Source organism: Erythranthe guttata, chromosome 4, assembly GCF_056151865.1.
Source record: "Erythranthe guttata isolate IM_541 chromosome 4, IM_541, whole genome shotgun sequence".
In the NCBI taxonomy this organism is placed as follows: domain Eukaryota; kingdom Viridiplantae; phylum Streptophyta; class Magnoliopsida; order Lamiales; family Phrymaceae; genus Erythranthe; species Erythranthe guttata.
The window spans coordinates 14,964,872-14,988,918 of record NC_142536.1 but is presented as its reverse complement, the minus strand read 5'-3'; the positions used below and the strand labels follow the sequence as shown (position 1 = coordinate 14,988,918).

Below are 24,047 nucleotides of genomic sequence, written 5' to 3'. Positions count from 1 at the left end.
AAGTTCTTTGTGAGGTGGTTCCAATTGTGCTTGCAAATCGTATTAACAAGTCAAGATATTTTGTAGAGGTGAAATGAAGTATAAAAAATACAAAAAATATTATAAAAAAAAGTCAACCCTTACAAAAACAAAAAAATTTAAAAAAATTAAGTCAAAATTGATTTTTTTGTGGTCAAAATTCATGAAATTACAGTTAAATTGTGTTACAATTAGGGATTGAGTTTAAAGGATTGAGGGTAGTTTTAATTTTTTCTTTTCTTTTCTTAATTTTTTTTCTTCCGGATTTTTTCGCCGGTTTCCGGCGTTGACTTTTTCGAAAAAAAATTTTCTTCCTTCTTTTCTTTCTTTCTGTAACTTTTTTTTTTTCGTTTAAACAACAATATTGCTGTGATTGACAATAATATTAACTATATTACTGTTAAACACAGTAAAATTAACTAAACTACAGTTTAACACAGTAATATTGCTATACTAATCTCTAGCGCAGTAATATTAACAGAACAAAATTCATTATTATTGTGTAATAGAGTAATATTACTATGTTGACCGTTCAACAAATGTAAACATAATAAAAAACCAAAAGAATTAATATTACTGTGAGTGATAGTAATACTATTATAACACCAGTAATATTACCGTCAACCACAGTATATTACAATAATAGAAAGTAATATTATTACGTTACTCCATGAATAACTCAAACAAACAAAAAAACCACAAAATAATAATATTGATGTGGTTGACAGCAATAGTACTATAACAACAGTAATATTACCGTCAACCACAATAATATTATTGTGTTTATAGTAATATTACAAGAATAAACAGTAATATTATTACGTTACTCCGTGAATAACTCAAACAAAACAAAAAACCCAAAAAAATAATAATATTGATGTTGTTGACAGTAATATTATTGTGTTTACAGTTATTTTACTGTCAACGACAGTAATATAATTACGTTGACTTGTCAACAAATCAAACAAAATAAAAAAAAAAAAAAAAAAAAAAAAAATTATAATATGACATCAATTTAATGTCAACCGCACCACAATTACATAAATGTGTTGTCAACGGCAGTACAATTACGTTAATTAACTGTCATTACAGTATAATTACGTTAATTTACTGTTAGTGACAACACAGTTACGGTCAACGTTTAGCGGATGACGTAAAAAAAAAAAAAAACCTCCAAAAAACACTAAAAAAAGTCAACACCGGATACCGCCGGTCAACGCTGGAAACCGGCGAAAAATTTCCGGAAGAAGAGGGAAAAAAAATCGAAAAGTCAACGCCGGAGACCGACGTTGACCGCCGGAATCCGGTGGCAAAAAAAAATTGAAAAAAAAAGTTTTTGAAAAAAAAAAAGTCAAAATTGAATTTTTGTGGTCAAAATTGGATTTTTGTGGACAAAATTGATTAAATTGAGGTTACAATTAAAAATTGGGGATAAAGGGTTAGGGGTAATATTGACATATACATGAATGTTTCATTTATTTATAATAAATATTAAAGGGATGAACTTATTGGTGAAAGAGATATAACACCTAAACCTAGAATAATAAAGATGTTTGGTTGGAGACTTATGCACAAAAACCGATAATAATAAAGATGGTCCCAACATAGTGAATGATCACTATAGTTTTGGTCCTCTATATTGACCTATTTATGAATTTAGTCATCTAACTTGTCATGTTTTAGTTTTACATGCAATAACTTTGCAAATATAGTATTTTTAGTCCTATTTTGCATGACTTTTAATTTTATGACTCGACAAATAAACTTGACGAATTTTCCTTATATGGATACTTGGAAATTTATAAATTCAACATCTAACTTACCATTTGTAGAATTTTAATTATGTGAGACGACACATTTATAAACCAACAAAATTAAAGGAGCCCTTATAATTTTTAAGAGTCCATATAAATAAATTTCTACGAGTTTAATTATTAGGTACATCATTAAACGACTGCTAAAATTCAAATTTCGAGAGAAATGGGACTGAAAATACTAATTTTGAATGATTATTGCGTGTAAAAATATGACTAAATCCATAAAAAGACCAAGATAGATGGGACCAAAATTACAATTTTCGGGAGACAGCTTGAATCATCTTACACGTCAGTGACGTCAATAACAATTATTTTACACGTCAGTGACGTCAGTAACAATTTGCTCTAGAATCCACGGTCACTAATAAGTCGTAATTATACACCCCTCTCTCTCTCTCTACATGTACATACGTTCGTCTCTGGTCGTCACACTACATTTCCATTTATTTCCATCGAGCACTTAGAAATCGAAGGAACTAATTAGATCGTCGTTGAAAGAGAAACATCGTCAATTCGTCATACACACACACACACATACATATATATATATATATATATATATATATATATATATATATATATAGAGAGAGAGAGAGAGAGAGAGAGAGAGATGAGTTGAAATATATAGATAATGGCGGATGCAGCGGTGGGATTCCTGCTGGAAAACCTCCAGCAGCTACTGGTTCACCACGTTCAGCTGATCAGAGGCGCGAAGAAAGAGGTCGAGAAGCTGGAGAGCGATCTCCAAGTCTTCAAAGACTTTCTGAATGAGTACTCGAGCAAAAAGCGGAGGAAGGACGACAGTCTGCAGACTGTCGTCCATCAGATCCGCGATGTTGTTTACGAGGCGGAAGTCGACGCCTTCGTGACCCAAGCTGCTGTGGTCAAGTCCTAGAATTACTTCATAAGAGCTTTTAAGAAGCCAGTGAACCTTCACAAAATCGCCAGAAAAGTCAAATCCGTACGAGCCATGGCGACCGAGATTTACGGAGGAAAAAACAGGATTGAGTTCGCCAGCTGCCTCCCTGCTGGAGTTGGAGTGCATGAAGAATCTGAGGTCACTATTTTCTTTCCCTCACTTTATTTTCTTCTTACATTGATTTCCTTTTAAAATTATTTGGGATCCGGGATATCACTGTTGATTCCCCATCTGGCTATGTATGGTCTAGGTGTGCAGTTGCACGCCCTTGATTTCAATTTTCAAACAAATGGTACTGTTTTACATATAGACAAAAAATGCTATTGGTTGAGGTGGCAAAACTCTTCCTCACACATTAATAGGTCCCGGGTTCAATAGCAAATCGTAAATTTTTGGTCCTAGATTCGCCACTGGTGTTGAAGGGTAAATTTTAGTATAAATGTGATCTTCTAGAAAACAAAAAAATTCAAAGATTGATATATCTTTAAAGCTGAAATTCAAAGATTCATACAAAAATTTTGATATTTCTTTGATATGGCCCGCCGGGCCTGCCGGTTAGAGCAAGTGAATATCTGTCATTTGACCAAGTTCGAATTCCCTTGCCGACTGTATATATGTCGAGTTTATTTTATCACACATTGTTAGCCTAATGTGGTTTAGATCTCTCGTATGTTTGCGAGCTATTATAGGAAAGTGTAGATTTACTTAATGGACCTATATATAAAAAAAAACAAGAGATTATAATTAGTCATTCAAGCATTTAATGACTTTTTTATTATTATTTTTAAAATCCTTCGTCTTTTTATGTGGAAAACACCACAACTTTTTTTTAACTTTTTATCTGGGCAACCCTCTTGTATTTTAAAAAATACGCTTACCCTCTCAATTTAACTGTAAAATGAATGGTACGATTCTAACAACTATATAGTAGTAAATCATGTAAAAAGAAGATAAAGGATAGAAAAATGGAACTTTGAAAAATGAAAATCCTTAATTACTTTTTTTTAAGAAGTAATATATTTAATTTTGAAACATATGAAGTAGAGAAAATTCACTTTTACACCCCTGAACTAGAGCCAACACCCCCTAGATTTCAAACCGCACCCAAATGTCCCCCGTCAATTCCTATCTATTCATGATTTGTGTGACGCGTTGGCTTTCTCTAATTTGTTATATTTATATGTATATACTTATAATTTATGATATGATCATAAATTCTACTATTTTAATCACAATTCGTAAAAAAATCAGGACTATATTTTTGACACCTAACAAATTAAAATTTCTTATGCTTAAAAAACAGGTTCCCCTAGTGAGACAACGCAATTTGGTAGGGCTTGAAGATGAGACCAAAACAATAATAGGATATCTGACTGCGGAAACCGAGCAGCTTGATGTGATCTCGATCGTTGGTATGCCTGGTCTTGGCAAGACAACACTGGCTGGTAAGATCTTCCGTGATCCCGCAATCGTTTACCGATTCCACACACGTATATGGGTTTACATATCTCAAGAGTTCACAAAGAAGGATGTCTTTCTTTCCATTCTAAAAGAGTTCACCAAGGTTACCGAGGAAACAAAAACGAAGAGCGATCACGAGTTAGCCATGCTAGTTGCTGCTAAACTAGACGAAGGAAGATTCTTGATCGTAATGGATGACGTGTGGACAGCTGAGGATTGGGATAAACTCAAAATTGCTCTGCCACATACCAATGGCATGGGTAAAGTCTTGATCACCAGTCGTCATGTGGAAGTGGCTCAATGCGCTAACGTCAATAGACCTCCCCACAAGTTGCGTTTCTTGACTCATGCTGAGAGTTGGTTGCTCCTCCGACTGGAGGTTTTCGGTAAACCTGCGTGCCCTCCTGAACTGGAAGATCATGGAAAACTAATCGCCAAGGATTGCAACGGCTTGCCACTTGCAATAGTTGTCATAGGAGGGATTCTCGTCAAAAAGTTTTCGGCATCAAACGAGACAACGTGGAAGAAAGTGTCTGAAAGCGTGAGTACATATCTTATTGAGAAGGATCCGGAGAGACGCATGGAGAAAATTATAGCACTGAGTTATGATAAATTGCCTCATCATTTGAGAGCATGCTATCTCTATCTGGGGATGTTCCCGGAAGACTTTCAAATCCCGGCTTGGAAATTGATCCGCATGTGGATTGCTGAAGGGTTCATACAACAAAGCATTGGAGTAAGCTTGGAGGAAACAGCGGAAGGCTATTTGGAAGATCTTATCAGCAGGAACTTAGTTAGAGTCGACAAGGTTAAATCCGATGGTAAAATCAAAACATGTCGCATTCATGACATGCTCCGTGATTTCTGCATAAATGAAGCTAGAAACGAAAAGGAAAATTTTCTCCAAGAAATAAAGAAAACAAATGAAGGTTTTGCTCCTCCCATTTCTCAGATAGAAAAGTATCGTCGTCTTTGTATCCATTCCAATGTCTTGAGCTTTATTTCTTCAAAACCTTATGGTCACCGTGTCCGGTCTTTGGTTTGTTTCTCCAAGGAAGAAGTCATTTTACCGGCAGATTGCATTTCAAACATTCCGACTTCTTTCAAATTGCTTAGAGTTTTAGATGTCAAGCCCATCATATTCGGCAAAAGTATTCCCAGTGACATGTACCAATTGCTTCATTTGAGGTACATCGTCCTGTCCTTTAATTTGTCGGTTGTTCCTGCACACTTCTCCAAGCTTTGGAACCTACAAACTCTTATAGTCGATACGCCATCTCGTAAAATCGCAATCAAAGCAGATATTTGGAACATGCTTCATTTAAGGCATCTAAAGACGAATGCATCTGCATCTTTGCCCAAGAGAGATAACAGCAGTGACAAAGGAGGTCAAAAGCTTCAAACACTTGATACAATCTCACCAGAAAGTTGCTCCGAACAAGTTTTTGACACGGCCTGTAATTTAAAGAAATTAGGCATTCGTGGGCCGCTAGCCTCGCTGATTGACGGAAAGATCGGGTCATTTGGCAGCTTAAGAAAATTGGACCATCTTGAAAATCTGAAGCTACTAAATGATGTATTTCCCCGTCCAGCTTCCGAAGGTCAGCTACGGTACCTTCCTCAGCCGTACGAGTTCCCACCGAAACTGAAGAGCCTAACATTATCCGATACTTCTCTCGACTGGAGTCATATGTCTATTCTAGGATCACTGGAGAAACTAATTGTTCTTAAGCTAAAAGATAATGCATTCATGGGGAAGACTTGGAATACAGCCGATGGAGGCTTTCGCCATCTCGAGGTCTTGCATATTGGACTGACGAATTTAGTTGTTTGGAAAGCTTCAGGCCATCACTTCCCGAAGCTCAGACGCCTTGAGCTCTACAACTGCGAAGAACTCATACAAGTTCCGATCGGACTGGCCGATATACAGAGCCTCCAATTTTTGGAATTGAACTGTTCGAACTTTGCAGCTGCCTCTGCAAAAGAAATCCGCAATATAAAGAAGCAACAGGTCAGCATATTCAAGCTCTCCGTTTTTCCACCTCATGATGAGTACTGATCGATTGCCCGTAAACGTCCTACGGCCTGGACATGATCAGGTAATTAATTAACTATTCGTTTCGATTTGTAGTTCCATTTTAAATTTTACATTCTTTCTTCAAAAGCTTGTGATTGATTAACGAATCACGATCTGGTGCAGAGGTATCTAATAATGCTGCAAAGGAAGATTACAGAGGATGTGTAATAAAGCTTGCTTGAGTAAGTGTTTATCATGTGTGTTAGTTACCGTGTGCCATTTAATTCTGAGTCCTATTTTACTTTTGTTGTTGGATTTTAATGATACGCCTTGTATCGATTTTTGAGTGAACCACTATATGTAATGTTATTCCATAAGTGTTAAATTTGGGAAAATTACATTTCATGTTCTTAAACTTTACCACTAAAATGATATATATGTCCTCAAATATTTTAATCCACAAAATATGTCCATTAACTTGCCACTTTCGATCAATTTATGTTCTGCCATTTAGCCGGCAACTAACTTCGACGGACAGAGGGTATATGTAATGTTTTGTTTGTATGAGGATGTTGTTTGTATGTTTCGTTTATGGTCACTTTTCAGTTGTTAGGAGTTCTTGTAATTGTAAATTTTGTAATTTAGTAGTAGTTCTTGAATTTGGTGAATTTGGTAGTAGTTCTTGTAATAGTGAATTTGGTAATTTGGTAATAGTTTTGAATTTGGTGAATTTGGTAGTAGTTATTGTATTGGTCAATTTTCACTTGCTAGCTATTATGTTGATTTCCACCAAGTATCTTGTATGTATTGATCAATTATGGAGCTTAGATATATACAGAATTCAAAAACAGAAGCTTATTCATTAACTTTAAATTCAAATATCAAACATCAAACATTCAATAACTTGAAATTGTCATCAAACATTCCATACAAATTTTTGTGGGCCTTGTTTTTTCTCTTTCTACTCCTCTCTCTCTCTCACTCTCTCTCTCTCTCGCACTGCTCCGAGAAAAGCACAAAAAAAGAAGAGAAGACGAAGATCTGTATGTGTGTGTGTGCGAGAAAGAGAGAAAATGAGAAGATTGAGAAAAAACAGGGCCCATAAAATTTGTTGAAATGACCAAAAAAAAAACCATTTCATTAAGCATGTGCATTGCGCGTGCGCCGACAAATAAGAAGATTCGTCAGAATATTCCCCTTAGGTGGTTCTATGTGTCAAAAAAATGGATTTGGGTGCACCCATTCAACTTTTTTTTAGCTAAGTTGACAAAGTGCAAAAATAGAAAAACTAAATGTGACAAAATGCTAATAACCCTAATGCATAATTTAAATTTGCGAGGAGGAATGTTTTAAAGAGAAAGAGATTTTCTCTAATTATTTTGTAAAGAGGATTTTCCTTACATACGTTTTCCAAACAAGGAGGTTGCTAATTTTCGCAATTCTTAAATATCGCTCACCCGTTCGGAATTTAAAGTCTTCTTTGGCAAGTCGGGAGGAGAGATGACGAAAATGTAAAAACTCATAAAGTTGAGCCAACTAGTTCTATTAAATCATTTACGAAAAAATTAAAATAAAGGTAGTTGTTTTAAATCATAATACTATGGCATGTTAGCACAAACAAATACAGTAAATCTGAACCTATTGTCAATTTGCGCCGACATTTTTGTTCCCCCACAAAATTTTCCATAGCTGGAAGAAGATTGGAAATTTATGGCAGCAGCTTATGCAGCTTCAGTTTCTTTGATCACTCTTACGGAGCAGATCGAGAACCATCCTCGCCTTTCGATTTCTGCCGACAAGAACCAGATTGAATGTCTACGCGAGAAGATCGGTTTCTTGTTAAAATTCATAGAGAATAATACTCATGGAGTTATAAACAATGAAGCTCAAGTGCTGGTAAGCCAAATTGCATCTTCAGCCTATTTGGCTGAAGATGTAATCAAATCTCACGTTTTCGACAAAACCCACGCGATGGAAGATGCCAAAAGGAAGGTTATTGTTGAGTTTATATTTTACACTCAATGTATACTTTCTTATGAGGTTTTTTGTATACTTTTATTAATTTAATGATGCTTAATGAGTGGTTTATTGTATTTTAGGTACAACTTGACGATTTGGGAGTTCCAAGGACGAAACGAGCCAAAAAAAGTCAAAAACGGGCAAAAACGGAAGAAAACAAAAATATGCTGAAAATTGGCAGGCGCGGCCGTGCCAAATTTAGCCTATTTTTGGCGCGGCCGCGCCGATTGCAGAATGAGGGCAGAAGGTTTCGGCAATTCTCGCGCGACAGTGTGAGAATTGCACTGATTCTCGCGCGGTCGTGTGAAAACACGTTGGAGACAATTTTGGAGTTTTAATCACACAAGGAAACCTAGAATCTTCTACCAAGTTGGGACATCTATTTTAAGGCAAACCAAGCACGAATTAAAGTACTTTGGAACACAATCTTAGAGGAAGAGGAGCGAGAGAACGGAGAAACGAAGACGAAGACTTGACGAATCTTCATCATAATTTTTTTTTCATCTATCTTTTCTAAATCTATGACTTTTATTACTTTTATTGTGTTTTTCGTAGAGAACATGAGTAGCTAAGTTTTTAATCTAGGATTTTGTTGGAACCCTATGTGGGGATGGTGAACCCGTTTTCTTGAGATTATGCAATTATGATTTTATGATTATTTCTTCTACTTGTTATCATTGTTAGTGCATGAACCTGATCAATTTATGTGATTTATCTGTGATTATTGGGATTGACTTGACATAGCTATTTTGATAATTAGACGGTAAGTAAAAGAACATTCGAGTAGTTTTCACCGGATGAGTGTGTCAATTGCATGTGGTATCGTAGACATACATGTATGACCATAGGTAGCCATTTACGAGACTTGTTAGTTAATGCTTTATTCATAATTGGTTTGCATAGACATATAGTGAACCGTTTATGAATAATAGACTCATAATACACGCGACAGCGGGTTATGAGTAAATTAGTGTCTCGGGTTAATAATCATGAATCATATATTTCATAATTGAGGGGTTTTGGGTGAGCAATTCTTGCATAGGGGGAAGATAAAATCCTAGGTCCGTTTTTATTGATATTTTCTCGTGTTTATTTGCTTTCATAATTAGTTTAATTATTTAGTTGATTAGATTTGACAACTTTGCGTAGGCTAGATAAAAATCATAATTGTTAGAATTTGGTACTTAGGATTAGATAATTTGGTACTTGTTCGCGATACGTGCACTTGCGTGTTAGGTATTCAGCCCCAACAAGTTTTTGGCGCCGTTGCCGGGGAATACGGTTAAATTATCTATTTATCCTAATATTAAATTTGAGCAATTTTTCTTACTTCAGCCGTTTTATTTATTTTATTATTTTATTGGCTTATTTTATTTTTATTATTTTTGTTTTAGGTATTTTTTATGCGAAGAGGACACGACACGAACTTGCTACATTTTGATCTCGAAATTGAGCGAACGTTTAGGCACGCCAGGAGAAATCAACGGTTAGCTCGAAACGTTCCCGCAACAATGGAAGAAGAGAATAATCGTAGGGGAGATGACCAAGGGCGCCTACCGAATGCGGCAGGAAATATCGTCAACGAGCAAGAGCAACTTCAGCTAATTAATCCACCACCTCGGTCAACGAGCATTGCATGAGTACACCGTTCCAACACTCAATGGGTTTCAATCAAGCATCCAGCAGCCCCCCATTGAAGCCAACAATTTCGAAATTCGAGCGGGACTCCTTACTATGCTCCAAAATAATGGGTTGTTCAGCGGATTAGCTAATGAAGATCCGCATCTCCACTTGGTCAACTTTCTCGAAACGTGTGATTCGCATAAGATGAACGGAGTATCTCCTGAAGCACTGCAACTCCGCCTTTTCAAGCACTCTTTACAAGGAGCAGCCCGAGAATGGTTACAAACTCGTGCACCGCACTCCATCTCGTCTTGGCCCCAACTAACACAACTCTTCATGAACGCATACAACTCCCCAACCAAAACTGAGAGAATCCGGAGAGAAATACAAAACTTCATACAAGAAGTCGGTGAAGCATTATTCGACACGTGGGAACGGTTCAAACAACTTATTCAGAGATGCCCGAATCACGGACTTCAAGAGTGGCACCAGCTGCAAATATTTTACGATGGATTGCAAGATAACTCGAGGACTGTGCTCGACTCTGCAGCTGGAGGAATGTTCATGAGTTTGACCTATGACGAAGCATACAAACTTTTGGAGCGAATCGCAAGAAATAAATACATGCGGGCATCGAACCGGTCAAATAGCGGAGCCATTAAGACGGGAGGAATTTTGGAGTTAGACGGGGTCACCGCAATCACTGCCCAGTTAGAAAAGCTATCAAAGCAAGTAGCAGCTTTGCTGACTCAGCAAGTCCATGCAGCCCAAGGTCCCGACCAGTGCTTAGAAGAAACGGAGTCTCTAAATTACGTGAATGACACCAACCGACAACAGAGGAACCCGTACTCCAACACCTATAATCCGGGATGGATAGATCACCCCAACTTTGGATGGGGAGGAAATCAGCAAGGACAAAGGCAAGCACCACCTCAAGGTCAACCTCCTAGTTATTCACGGCCAGCTCCCTGATTCCGAAATTTGGAAACACAGATGGGTCAACTTGCATCCGCAATTTGGAAACACAGATGGGTCAACTTGCAACCCAGCTAAACGCGAGGCCATCGAGAGCACTGCCGTCGAATACGAAAGATCCTCGGAAGAGCAACATGGAGCAGTGCAACGCTGTAAGTTTAAGGAATGGGAGACAATTGGAGGAAGCCCCACGAAAAGAGAAGAGAAACACGGTAATCGAGGAGCCGAGAGTGATTGGGGAAAAAGAAGCAACTCACGAAGAAACACTACCATCAACAGTGATTCCATGAGCCCCTCCAATTCCATATCATAAAACGTTTCTCAAGAAGAAGCTCGATGCCGAATACCAAGGATTTTTGGACAAGTTGAAGGAAATTCACATAAATATCCCTTTTATCGAAGCCCTTCAAAAGATGCCAAGGTGGGTGAAATTCCTCAAGGATCTCGTGACAAAGAGGAGGAAATTGCAAGGGAACGAGATGATCCTACTCACGGAGCAATGCAGTGCAATTCTTACATGGCCCCTTCCACAAAAACTCGGCGATCCAGGTAAGTTCACTATTCCTTGTACTATAGGAGGTAAAAATTTTAGATCGCTCATTGATTTAGGCGCTAGCATTAATCTTATGCCTTATTCCACTTATAAAAATCTTGGGTTAGGTGAGATTGAACCAACAACTATAACTCTTCAATTAGCCGATAGGTCTTTAGTTTACCCAAAAGGTATTTTAGAGAATGTGCTAGTAAAAGTGAACAAATTTATCTTCCCGGTTGATTTCGTTATACTTGATATAGATGAAGATAGGGAGATACCTCTTATTTTAGGGAGACCGTTTTTAGCCACGTCGAAAACTCTAATTAATTGTGCTAGTGGTGATCTTACAATGACGGTGCATGATCAAATGATCAAATTTAACGTTTTTAGTGCTAATAAAAATCCATGTGATAATAATGATTGTTTTGCTATTGATCTTATGAATTTTACAAATCATGAAAATTTTGATGTTTTGATCTTGGACCATGGGAAAGCATCTTTGAGTGCAGGAGATGATGGCGGAAACGGGAGTCGGAAGGAGCAAGTTTATTTTCTGAACTCAATTTCAACTCTTCCGAGAGATAGTCAAAAGAGTTAGGGTTTTAAAGACGATGTTGGCAAGCCTCATGACATCAAGAAGAATAAATTCAAGGGCATTCCTAAGCGAACCAGTCGAAAGAAGAATCGGATTAACCCATTTATTCAAGACTTTCTCCAAAAGGAAGTAAGGAGATGGGTTCAAAAGCTAAGGAATTGAACAGCAGGAACAAAGTCTGGCTGAAGACTATAAACTTAGCGCTTCTCGGGAGGCAACCCGAGATTTTTGTTTTTTTTTTATTATTTATTTTTCTTATTTTATTTTATTTATTTTATAAGCATGCAAGCTAACAATTTAAGCATATTTTTAATTTTCAGGTCAAGAAATTGCAGCTCTGGAGCTCATACAGCCGTCCCAAAACAAGGCCAAAATCTCACACGGTCGTGCGAGAAACAGACAGCTACTGCCCAATTTTGGCAATTCGCACGGCCGTACGGAAAACAGTTCAAAATCTCATACGGCCGTGCGAAACGTAACAGAAGCATAGTAAAGGCGAGGATAGAGAGCAACACGGAGATGGCCAATGACGACTAAATCAGGTGTATTATATCCTTAAAGTTTGTGTTAATTACATTGAGGGCAATGTAAATTTTAAGTTTGGGGTTGGATAATTACTTGCTTGTATGTGCTTTAATTTTTTAGTTTGCATGCCTTAGGATTTTTTTTTTTTTTTTTTATGTTTAGTTGTTTTGGTTTATTTATTGCTTTCGAAAAAAAAAAATTGTGGTTTAGATAAATGCTTCGATGAATCATGATGATGAAAGATGGTTAGTGTTTAATGATGAAATTGCTTGCTTTATCTTGATTGTGATCGAATTTTGGTGAGCTTTTGATTCAAAGTGTCGTAGGAAGGAGTCATTGTTAGGAATCTCGAATTATGCCTTGCTTTGGTTGAAAGTTTTGTGTATTAAAATTTGAGTTAATTTATGCTATATCATATGCTATTCGGTTCTAGAATTTGCCTTACGAATTTACAAAGTGAAATATTAAATTGTTGAGCAATTTGGGAAGTGATTTGGGCCATCTTTGAACCGTTTGAGCCTTTCAAGCCTACCTTTAAATTTTTATCATCCTAACCTTGATTGAACCTTGGAGAAACGGTGTTATTTCTTTTAGCCGAAATAAAGTGGGTAGATTAGATGGTGATTTCTTGGTAACTCTCCCTTGGAGCTTGGTTGAAAAAAGAAATTGTTACGTTTTTCTTCTTCGTAAAAAAAAAAAAAAAAAAAAAAAAAAAAAAAAAAGAAGAAAGATAGAAGGGGAAGAAAGGACTTGAGAAAGATTTTAAAGTAAAAACTCGAACCATCATGTTAAGAGCAGAAGTGGAGAATTTTGAACTCTTAACAAATCGAGTTAGGTTATAAGTCTCCTTCGAGGTGAATCAATAATTCCAAAAGCTAAGTCTTAGCGAAAACACCTCTAGTCAAGAACGAGAGTTAAAATTCCGTCAAGTGCAACTCTTAGTGACTAATTGTGAGATGAAAGGAGAAGAGTAGTCACTTTTACCCATATTTTCTACCTTGTACCAAAAGCCCAAAATTTGAAAGCCAAAAAGTCCCAATGATCCCAATAGCTCAATTATTTGATACTAGCCGAGTAGAGAAATTTGGTGAGTCTTTGGAGTTGAATATTATTATGTAAGTAAAAAATTTCTCCATTTTTAATTTGCAAATATGGGATACTTGAAGCGATAGCATGGTTTGTGGTTTTTGGCAAGGGTGAGTGAATACGTATCTTTGAATTACGAGCTTGTAAATTTTTGAGAATTGTCATGATAATTGCAAGTTCTGAAAACGTGAAGTTGACCATTAATCTATTTGATGAGAGGCATTTGTTGAAAGTGATGCTTTGAAAGTTGCTTGTTTTTGCTTGAGGACAAACAAAAGTTCAAGTTTTGGAGTGTGTTGAGTTTATATTTTACACTCAATGTATACTTTCTTATGAGAATTTTTGTATACTTTTATTGATTTAATGATGCTTAATGAGTGGTTTATTATATTTTAGGTACAACTTGACGATTTGGGAGTTCCAAGGACGAAACGAGCCAAAAAAGGACAAAAACAGGCAAAAACGGAAGAAAACAAAAATATGCTGAAAATTGGCCGGCGCGGCCGTGCCAAATTTAGCCTATTTTTGGCGCGGCCGCGCCGATTGCAGAATGAGGGCAGAAGGTTTCGGCGATTCTCGCGCGGCCGTGTGAGAATTGCACTGATTCTAGCACGGCCGCGTGAAAACACGCTGGAGACAATTTTGGAGTTTTAATCACACAAGGAAATCTAGAATCTTCTACCAAGTTGGGACATCTATTTAAAGGCAAACCAAGCACGAATTAAAGTACTTTGGAACACAATCTTAGAGTAGAGGAGCGAGAGAACGGAGAAACGAAGACGAAGACCTGACGAATGTTCATCATAATTCTTCTTTCATCTATCTTTTCTAAATCGATGACTTTTATTACTTTTATTATGTTTTTCGTAGAGAACATGAGTAGCTAAGTTTTTAATCTAGTATTTTGTTGGAATCCTATGTGGGGATAGTGAACCTGTTTTCTTGAGATTATGCAATTATGATTTTATGATTATTTCTTCTACTTGTTATGATTGTTAGTGCATGAACCTGTTCAATTTATGCATGAACCTATGCTGCTACTACCTACTGCTACTGCTGCTACTGCTGCTACTGCTGTTGCTACTGCTGCTGCTGCTGCTACTGCTGCTGCTGCTGCTGCTGCTACTGCTCCTACTGCTGCTGCTGCTGCTACTACTGTTGCTACTGCTGCTATTGCTGCTCCTGCTCCTGCTGCTGCTACCTACTGCTACCTACTGCTACTGCTACCTGCTGCTACTACCTATGCTGCTACTACCTACTGCTACTACCTATGCTGCTACTACCTACTGCTACTGCTGCTACTGCTACTACTACTGCTACTACTACCTACTGCTACTGCTACTGCTACTCCGCCGTACGCACGGCGGTGATGGTGTATTCGTTCAATAGGAGGAGATCGACAGTAGGGGTGGTGACATCATCATCGTCTAGGATTTCAAGATTTTGGTGGTGGGTGGTGGGGTAGTGGCGGTTGTGGGGGAAAATTGAAGTCATTTGTGTTAAGCTTCCTTTAATACATAATTTCTCCAACCAATTTCTCAGCCAAAATGAGGAATCCATTTTCTAGTGATTTTTTTTTGCACTGTGAAAGTGAGAGACTGAGATTTTTTCGCAGAGAGAAGAGAGAGTGATGAGAGAGTTTTTTTCAGAACATGCAAAAAAGGGTAGATGAGTAATTGCACAACAAAATTTAACACCGTTAAATTTCTGACCATTGACTGTTAAAAATAGGGGGGTCTATGATGTTTTCCATACTATAGGGGTAGATGCGACCTATTCGATAGTACAGGGGTGCAAAGTGTATTTTACCCTAATTTTAATTCTTTTATATTTAAATTACATTTAGACCAAAACGAAAATGTCTTCTTCTCCCTCCCCCACCCCACCCCCCACCCAGCTAAACACTTCATCAACCATTTCCATTTCTCGAGCCCGCCGCCCTACCGCTGCCCCACCACTAGCTCACCCCTCCAACACTACCACCTTCCTTCCAAATCCGCAACCCATGAACCATCGAAATCTTTTCAAATTCGCGAAGTCCTCTCTCCCCAGTTTCACTCTGCCGGTGGCTGCCCCGATCTCAGCAACAAAGGCGGCGACGGCGGCGGCGATAATGCAGGAGAAGAATTTTTTTAACCATCTTCACCCATACACAACTCTCTATGTCGCTAAAAATTGGTGGTTCCAGACGGCGGCGTTGTCGACGGAGAGAAATTTGAAGAAGGGTGGGTGGCTGTGGTGCGAGACGCCGGCGGCAGCCGGCGGACTGGAACGAGGAAGAAGACGTGATAACTCTTCTTTTCTCTTTTTTTTTTTCATTATTTTGTAATTTTAGAAATTACAATTTGGTCCTCAAAATGTAGGTTATTCATAATTTAACCAATCAGATTTTTTTTTATTTATTAATTATGACATTTCACCGTAAAAATAACATAAAGAATCGCGTAACCCACGAGTGAGTGACAAGATTTGCCTCTAGGGGTCTCGATGCCCTGACTTTGTTAACACGGGGGGTTTTGGTGAATTTTTTTTTGACAGTGGGTATTTGATAATTATAGATAACACATGGGTGGTATAAATAGTTGACTTTAGAATTAGCTGATTTTGGTTTTGTTGTTGATTATTTTCATCGGCCACGAGTCGCTGGAGCTCTAGTTAGTTGATTTGATTCAGCTGAACTTCATTTAGTTAACATATCATTTAGTTAACATGATTAAGCTCACTTGGTTTATTGACTTGACGGAATTTAGCTAATTGGAAATAGGAACTCAATTGATTGGAGTTCTGACAATCCGCCATTGGAGAAAAAAAAGATAGGCAGTGGAAGTTAGTTGATTGAAAGTGGGAAATCAACTAATAGTAGGTGGAATGTCAGCCGATCAAACCTCCAACAACCCACCATCAATAAAAGAAAAAAAATTGATTTTTTTTAAATTTAAAAACAAAACTACGTATATATATAATAATAGGGGGCAACTATTTTGAATACTAATTTTTGCTTAGTTGAATACTACCTAGTTGAAAACCACAATTGAGTACATATTTTTAAGTTTTTTCTTACTTTAATACCAAAATAAAAATAAAAGTACAAAAATACCCTTTCATACAAAATACTAATTACATTAATTTTTCTTTGAAATTACCTATTTGAAAACCAAATAAAAAAAAAAGAAAAAAAAAATCAAACACAAAAACTCCCTCCGTCAACCTCACGCCGCCCGACGCCGCCGCCGCCGCCCAACCATCGCCGCCGCCGGACGCCGACGCCAAACACCGCCTAACGCCGCCCACGCCGCCCAACGTCGCCCAAAGCCGCCGCCGTCGTCTTCTTCGAATAGTAAGTTATAGTTGTTTCGATTTTTTTTTTCTTTAATATTTATTTAAGATTTGAATGTTTGATATGGGTAATTAGGATTTGGTTGTTTTAGGTTAGAATGATCGTTAATTAGTAATGGGTGCATCTGATTTCAGTCGATTTGAGCATTGATTTGAGATTCGTGGGTCGGTTCTTCGTTCTCCATTTTCGACCTGTACATGTCGAAATTTGGATGAATTTTCGACATGTTGTTGTCGAAAATTCATCCAAATTTCGACATGTAGATGTCGAAAATGGTGAAAGGGTTGCTTTTGATTTTGTTATTTTCGACAGTTTACTGTCGAAAATGGGTTTCATTTTCGACAGCAACCTGTCGAAAATTCAATCCATTTTCGACAGTAAACTGTCGAAAATTACCCCATATTTCGACAGGTTTCTGTCGAATTTAAACTGTGAAATTTTTTTTTTTTTTTTTTTTTTTTTTTTTTTTTTTTTTTTCCTATTTTTATTTGCTTGTGTTTATATTATGTATATTAATTTTTATTTGTGTGTTATTTTGCAGTGGAAGAACCACGTCAACCTCGTATACCTCCGACTGTCTCGAACCGTAAAAAGAGGAAGGAATTATCCGATAAAGGCAAGGGCATACCTGTCACGACCAAGAAAAAGACCACGACCAAGAAGAAGTCTGGAGAGGGTTCTTCGTCAACGAATCCGGTGCCGGCTGTACATTCGACTGTACAAGTTGGTGATTCGAGCAATGAACCGGTCCTAGGTCCCGAGATACCGGAATTGTACACAAAATTTGATAAGCACATTGCTTATCATATTGTGAACGGAGGGCCAGATCGTTCGGAGCGCGGCTCAGAATTTCGAATACGAAATCACACAACAACTTTGAAAGGTTGGGAGCCGGCGCCGTTTATTAAAGATGTAGTACAAAGATGTGGTTTAATGTCAGTTGTACAGGCATCGTACAACACTGTGGACGGCCATCTACTTAGAGCCTTCGTAGAGAGATGGCAGCCAGCTACCAACACATTTCACTTACCTGTTGGAGAGATGACCATCACACTTGACGATGTGAGTTCGTTGGTCGGTTTGCCAGTTGTTGGGCGTACCGTATCTTGCGAGCGTTTGGTCCGTGATTCCAAAACCATTCCCAGTACTTTGATGTTCCAGTTGCTAGGTGAGTACCCGGACGATGTAAACAAGAAGAAAGCGGTCAAGTTGGAATGGTTGAAGGCTAAATTTAGCAAAGTGACCCTGAGAGATAGTGCAGAGAAGAGGACGTACGCCATTCGGGCGTATTTGTTATTTTTGCTCGGGTGTACTATACTGTGCGACAAGACAGGCAACATGGTAAGCGTTGAGTACCTAAATCTTGTAGCTGATTTGGATCGGATCGGCGAGTATGCTTGGGGCACTGCATGTCTTTGCCGGTTGTACGATGAGCTTTCCTCAGCCTCACAAAAATCAACGAACTCGATGGCTGGCTGGCTGACGCTCTTTCAGTCATGGATTTACGAGCACTTTCCTTATTTGGGGTACCGATAAGGAGGTCCAACTTTCACAAATTTTGGAGTTGGTGAAGGGTACACTTAGCGAGGTACGGGGACTTGCGCCATCCGACGCTCATACGGTCATGTGGGGGACCCTAAATGATATTGTCAGATTGATCGAGCCGGATGCCCCACTTCCACCTCCTTCGAGGTCGTCGGATGCCCCACCACCACCACCTCCAGGTAGCTCGATAGGGCCACTTCCACCGCCATCGAGCTCGTCCGATGCCCCACAGGCGGTTGTGAAACGCGTGTTTAGTAGGAAGAAAAAAACACAGGATTAGTCTTGTATTTTTTTAGATGGATGTTGTTTTATGGATTTTATTTGTTTTACTTGCTTTTTAATTTAGTTTTATATGGATTTTGGTTGTTTGTAATGAAATTATTTTTGGTAATTTGAAATATATTTGGGATTAGTCTTGTATCAAATTATTTTTATCTTACATTGCAATATACTTGGGGTTAAATTCACAAAAAAAAAAAAAAAAAAAAATTTACAAATTTTTCAAAAAAATAAAAATTTGATACAGCTAAATTTCGACAGCTAGCTGTCGAATTACAGAGAGTAATTCGACAGCTAGCTGTCGAATTTGAGCTGTATCAAATTTTTTTTTTTTTGAAAATTTGTAATTTTTTTTTTTTTTTTTTCCAAAAACACTTACAATATGTTTTTTATCTTACATTGCAATATATTTGGGGTTAATTGCACAAAAAAAAAATAAAATTGCAATTTTTTCAAAAAAAAAAAAAAATGTAAACAGCTCAAATTCGACAGCTAGCTGTCGAATTATACACAATAATTCGACAGCTAGCTGTCGAATTGGAGCTGTTTGCAATTTTTTTTTTTGTTTTTTGAAAAAATTGCAATTTTATTTTTTTTTTGTCCAAAAACACTTAGATGTGTTTTTTATGTTACATTGCAATATATTCGGGGTTAATTTCACAAAAAAAAAATAAATTTGCAATTTTTTCCAAAAAAAAAAAATTTGTATACAGTCCCAATTCGACAGCTAGCTGTCGAATTACTGTGTGTAATTCGACAGCTAGCTGTCGAATTTGGTCTGTATACAAATTTTTTTTTTTGGGAAAAAATTGCAAATTTATTTTTTTTTTGTCCAAAAACTACGTACATGTGTTTTTTATCTTACATTGCAATATATTTGGGGTTTAAAAAAAAAACATAGTTTTTTCAAATAAAAACCCAACACTTAATAACATTGAAATGTAGCACCAGTAACTTTACATATTTATGTTGGGAGAACTATCACCATTGTCTGATATAGTAATAATCTCGAAACTCTCTCGCGTGGCAACATTTTGACCTATTAATTCTCGAAATGCTGTAATCCGACCATCCATTTCTGCAGGCTTCCAACCATCAGCTTTAGGATCATGACATCGGTACCAATAATCGGCGATAGGAGGTATTGGACAATTCTTGTTCAATACAACATGCACGAAGTGACAGTTGTCGACGAATGCCATACCGTGCTCTTGCCTCTCGCTGAAAAGCTTTGGATCGCTCGATAGGGGAAGGAACGTGAGACACTGATACTTGGATAAGTAGACAAGCACAATATTGTATGTTGAAGCAATTACATGACCCATATTTGGCAAAGACATCCAATGATCACGAGTTGCAGGAACATCCCAGTTACTCACAATAGCTTGCATGCTTCTAACGGTTTCTTCGCCACGGTGCATGGTCGTGTAAGTGGAAAAATTAGAAGTCAACTCCCGTAGCATGTCATCTCGCACTCGACCCCATTCATCTTCTCCAAATCCCATCATAGAGGCAACTGCCCGAAATCCACAGTGTCCATCTGAACCGACATTGATGATTTCTCGAACGTGCATACGAAATCGTGGATGGATCGTGTCAATGTACTTATTCTTGCCGATCAAACCTGGTGGCAATCCCACATCTGCATCTTCAAATAATGGTTTGACCGACTCTTGTGTCGGTATAGTGCTTTTTCCTGACTCTTGAGTTGGTATAGTGTTGAAAGAATCATTCGAATGCCCTCGTAATCTCATCAGTACAGGTATAAGCTGCAGTATATTACATTTCATTACTCAGCACAATTATAAAATACAATTTCAATGAAATGAGACGATAGTAGCGACATTTACCTTTGGAGAACAACTAGCTTGCTTCGATTTTTTTTTCTTTGGCTCCACATACTCAAAATGTGATTTGTCCCGAGTGCTTGATTTGTCTTTCCTACTTTTTGCCGGTCGACCTTTGCTAACAACTTTTTCACTTGGCTCCGTAAGGTTAGTCTTCTCTGGGTGGGTAAAATGTCTCAAATGGTTGCGCAATCGAGTTTTGGCATCGAGATCGGCACATTCAAAGAGCTTCTGGTATTCCGATAATTCTTCGTCGATGGTTGGTAGGATGACTTGGCCTGTGGTCGCGGCGGGCTCCATACTCATGTGTTTCCAATACGAGCCTATTAACTCAAGTGGGATAGGACATTTGTTCACAACAACATACTCATGAAGTTCATGGCGACATGGTAGACTGTGGGTTGTTCGGATGGCGCAACTACAACCCATATCGCTCGGTTGCAATAGTTTCGCATTGTCCACCTCAACTTTGAGTAGTTGTAGAGCGTATTTTGAGATACTTCCACGAAGCTCATTGTATATCAACGTTTTGAAAGTGTGCTCGTAAGTATTTTTACTTACTTCAAAGGAAGCCTTGATGTCATTGTGTTGTTCGACAATTTGATTGTGGACTTTCGTATACAAATCCACAAATGTGCCAGTTGAATTACGCACATCCCTTTTCATTCGTCCGTGTGCCCCCTCCACCCTATTAGAAGTGTACGTTCCAAAATGAGTATACTTATTTGTCCACACCGATACAAGTCTCTCCTTGTACGGATCCAACCATGAATTAGCTACATACTCTATAGCCGGGAGATAACCAATAAATGTTCTTTTCAAATCCTCCCAATCCTCATTGAACTCCTCTATGGTATTTCTTTCAATAAGAGCCGAAAAACTCGACTGAAATTGCTTCCATTTGGTGATGTCCTTTGGGAACAATTTCTTACAATTGGCCACTATATTCTTGTTCACATGCCACCGACACAGCAAGTGATGACTCGATGGATACACATTGGCCACTGCTTTCATTAAACCCAAATCTCGATCTGTTACAATGCAATTAGGCCGAGGACAACTGGTCATGGCCTCCTTCAAACAACGCAACGCCCATTCAAAATTTTCCGTCTTTTCGTGGTCCAAGTAAGCAAAGGCAATTGAGAACGTCTTGTTGGTACAAGTAAAACCCACAATCTCAAGAAATGGGAGTCCGTAACGATTGGTCTTGTACGTGCAATCGATGACGAATACGTACGGATACGACTGTGCCAACTTAATGCATTTCGGGTGGATCCAAAACAAGTCGGTAATCGCATTCAACTCGTTCGATCTATGGTACGAGAGGTATTCATCTTCTTTCAACTTGACAAACAATGATTGCAATTGAGATCTCCCATCCAATTCACTGAAATTTAACTTAGAGATAGTATTGTAAACTGTCTTCATACCAGTTACATTAGACGGGTCCTTTTGCTTCAATGCTCTTAGAATTTCCCTTGGTTTCACCATTGCTTTCTTCATAGTGTGAACAAAGGAAACATCCTCCTTTGATAATCTTCCGGCATAAGAGTGTCCGTGCAAGTTTTCGAATAAGTTGTGGTTGTGAATACCACAACTAACATCCAATTTCCACTCAGCCTTTTCATCATCCTTGTGTTCCCTTGTCCCCTTCAATTTAAACGGACAATTGCATTTCTTTGAACCGGTGCTCCTTTTTCCCGGTCTTTGATCATCTTCACCTGGTACCTTCTTGCCAACATAATGGCCCCCACGCTCACAACGAACAATCACATACGGTGTCCTACGTCCTCTATCCCCGTCACTCGAACCCCCAATCATTAACACCATTCCAATTCTTTTACATACTTCACGAACCCATGCCATTAAAGCTTCTTTTGTTGGGAATTTTTCGGACGTGGTAAATGAATGGGTGCAATCGATCTACACAAAAGAGTCGAAAATATAAGACAAGTAAATTTGCAACAGGAACAAATTCGACACTTAAGTTGTCGAATTATGATGCAATTTTCGACACTTAAGTGTCGAAAATTACCCTAGATTTCGACACTTAAGTGTCGAATTATGATGCAATTTTCGACACTTAAGTGTCGAAACTTTGGGTAATTTTCGACACTTAAGTGTCGAAAATTGCATCATAATTCGACACTTAAGTGTCGAAATCTAAGGGTATTTTCGACACATACATGTCGAAAAATAGGTGTATTTTCGACCTGTATGTGTCGAAAATACATGGCGAGCTTAAAAAAAAAAAAAATTTCAAAATCGATGTTTTAGCTCAAAAAATACATGAATACATACCTGAATGGGTTCTCCTTGCTCGTAAACTACCATTCTATTGTCATTTGAGGCCATTTTGCAAGTTGTGTAAGGTTTTGATTTCTTTTGTTTTGGGGTTTTTTAGGAGGGTTTTTGGGGAGGGAGAAGAAGGAGGTGGAGGAGGTGAGGGGTTTGGGAGTGAGGAGGGAAATGTTTTTTTAGGTTTTTGATTATTTGGTTTTTAAGAAAGAAAAATAGTATTTGTAATATTATTTGGTTTTAATTTTCATTAAGGGTATTAAAGTAATTTCCAATTAATTATTTAATTTCTATTTTTTTGGTATTCAACTAAGCAAAAGTTAGTATTCAAAATAGTTGCCCCCATAATAATATTAAAGAACTTCAAAAGTAAAAAAGATGAAAAAGAAAAACTGATGTGGACTTATGACAAATGAAACTTGAGAGGATATTCTGGGAATTTGATAAGTGAGGTTTATGTCAAGTGAGCAACTATTTTAAATCCCAACTTTTGCTTACTTGAATACTACCAAGTTTAAAACCAAAATTGAGTACATATTTATCAGTTTTTTCTTACTTTAATATCAAAATAAAAAGAAAAGTACCAAAACACCCTTTCATCAAAATATCAATTATATCAATTTTTTTTAGAAATTACCTATTCAAAAACCAAATAAAAAAAAAAAGAAAAAAAAACCTTTTGTTGTAAAAAAAAAAACCTCCACCATTTCTTCTCCTCTCCAACCCTCACCGCCGCCGCCGCTGACGCCGCCGACGCCGCCAAACGCCACCGTACGCCGCCGCCGCTTCTTCGTCCATTGTTATCAACCCGCTGAACGCCACCGTACGCCGCCGCCGCGTTTGTACAAGTAATAGTTTTTTTCGAATTTTTTTTTCTTTAATATTTTCGAATTGTTTGATATGGGTAACTAGGATTTGATTGTTTTAGGTAGAAATGATCGTTAATTAGTAATGGGTGCATCTAATTTCAGTCGATTTGAGCATTGATTTGAGATTCGTGGGTCGGTTCTTCGTTCACATTTTTCGACCTGTATATGTCGATTTTTGATGAATTTTCGACAGGTTGATGTCGAAAATTCATCACAAATCGACATATAGGTGTCGAAAAATGTGAAATCTTGAAATTGGATTTTTGGTAATTCGACAGATAG

The 24,047-nt window shown here is 37.7% G+C and overlaps 2 protein-coding genes across 2 annotated transcripts; one reads left to right on the top strand and one right to left on the bottom strand.

Annotated features, from left to right (window-relative positions):
• The first annotated feature begins 2,695 nt into the window (after positions 1–2,695).
• LOC105976171 (putative late blight resistance protein homolog R1A-10) lies at positions 2,696–6,308 on the top strand. The gene is made up of 2 exons (XM_088816977.1): positions 2,696–2,892; positions 4,058–6,308. Exons 1-2 carry the CDS (start codon positions 2,806–2,808, stop codon positions 6,272–6,274), a joined length of 2,304 nt encoding a protein of 767 aa, XP_088673103.1. The 5' UTR covers positions 2,696–2,805; the 3' UTR covers positions 6,275–6,308.
• Positions 6,309–19,540: 13,232 nt separating this feature from the next.
• LOC148771227 (protein FAR1-RELATED SEQUENCE 5-like) lies at positions 19,541–23,242 on the bottom strand. Its single transcript, XM_088816976.1, has 3 exons — positions 22,900–23,242; positions 20,602–22,521; positions 19,541–20,520 (listed from the first exon to the last, which is right to left on the bottom strand). Exons 1-3 carry the CDS (start codon positions 22,951–22,953, stop codon positions 19,708–19,710), a joined length of 2,787 nt encoding a protein of 928 aa, XP_088673102.1. The 5' UTR covers positions 22,954–23,242; the 3' UTR covers positions 19,541–19,707.
• Between the last annotated feature and the right edge of the window lie 805 nt (positions 23,243–24,047).

Excerpts from the sequence above, each read along its gene's own strand:
- LOC105976171 (XM_088816977.1), top strand. The coding sequence starts at position 2,806 with ATGGCGACCGAGATTTACGGAGGAAAAAACAGGATTGAGTTCGCCAGC. Across the intron at positions 2,893-4,057 it reads GAGTGCATGAAGAATCTGAG|GTTCCCCTAGTGAGACAACG; the intron begins GTCACTATTTTC and ends CTTAAAAAACAG.
- LOC148771227 (XM_088816976.1), bottom strand. The coding sequence starts at position 22,953 with ATGGCCTCAAATGACAATAGAATGGTAGTTTACGAGCAAGGAGAACCC. Across the intron at positions 22,522-22,899 it reads AGCAAGGAGAACCCATTCAG|ATCGATTGCACCCATTCATT; the intron begins GTATGTATTCAT and ends TCTTTTGTGTAG. Across the intron at positions 20,521-20,601 it reads AAGCTAGTTGTTCTCCAAAG|CTTATACCTGTACTGATGAG; the intron begins GTAAATGTCGCT and ends AATATACTGCAG.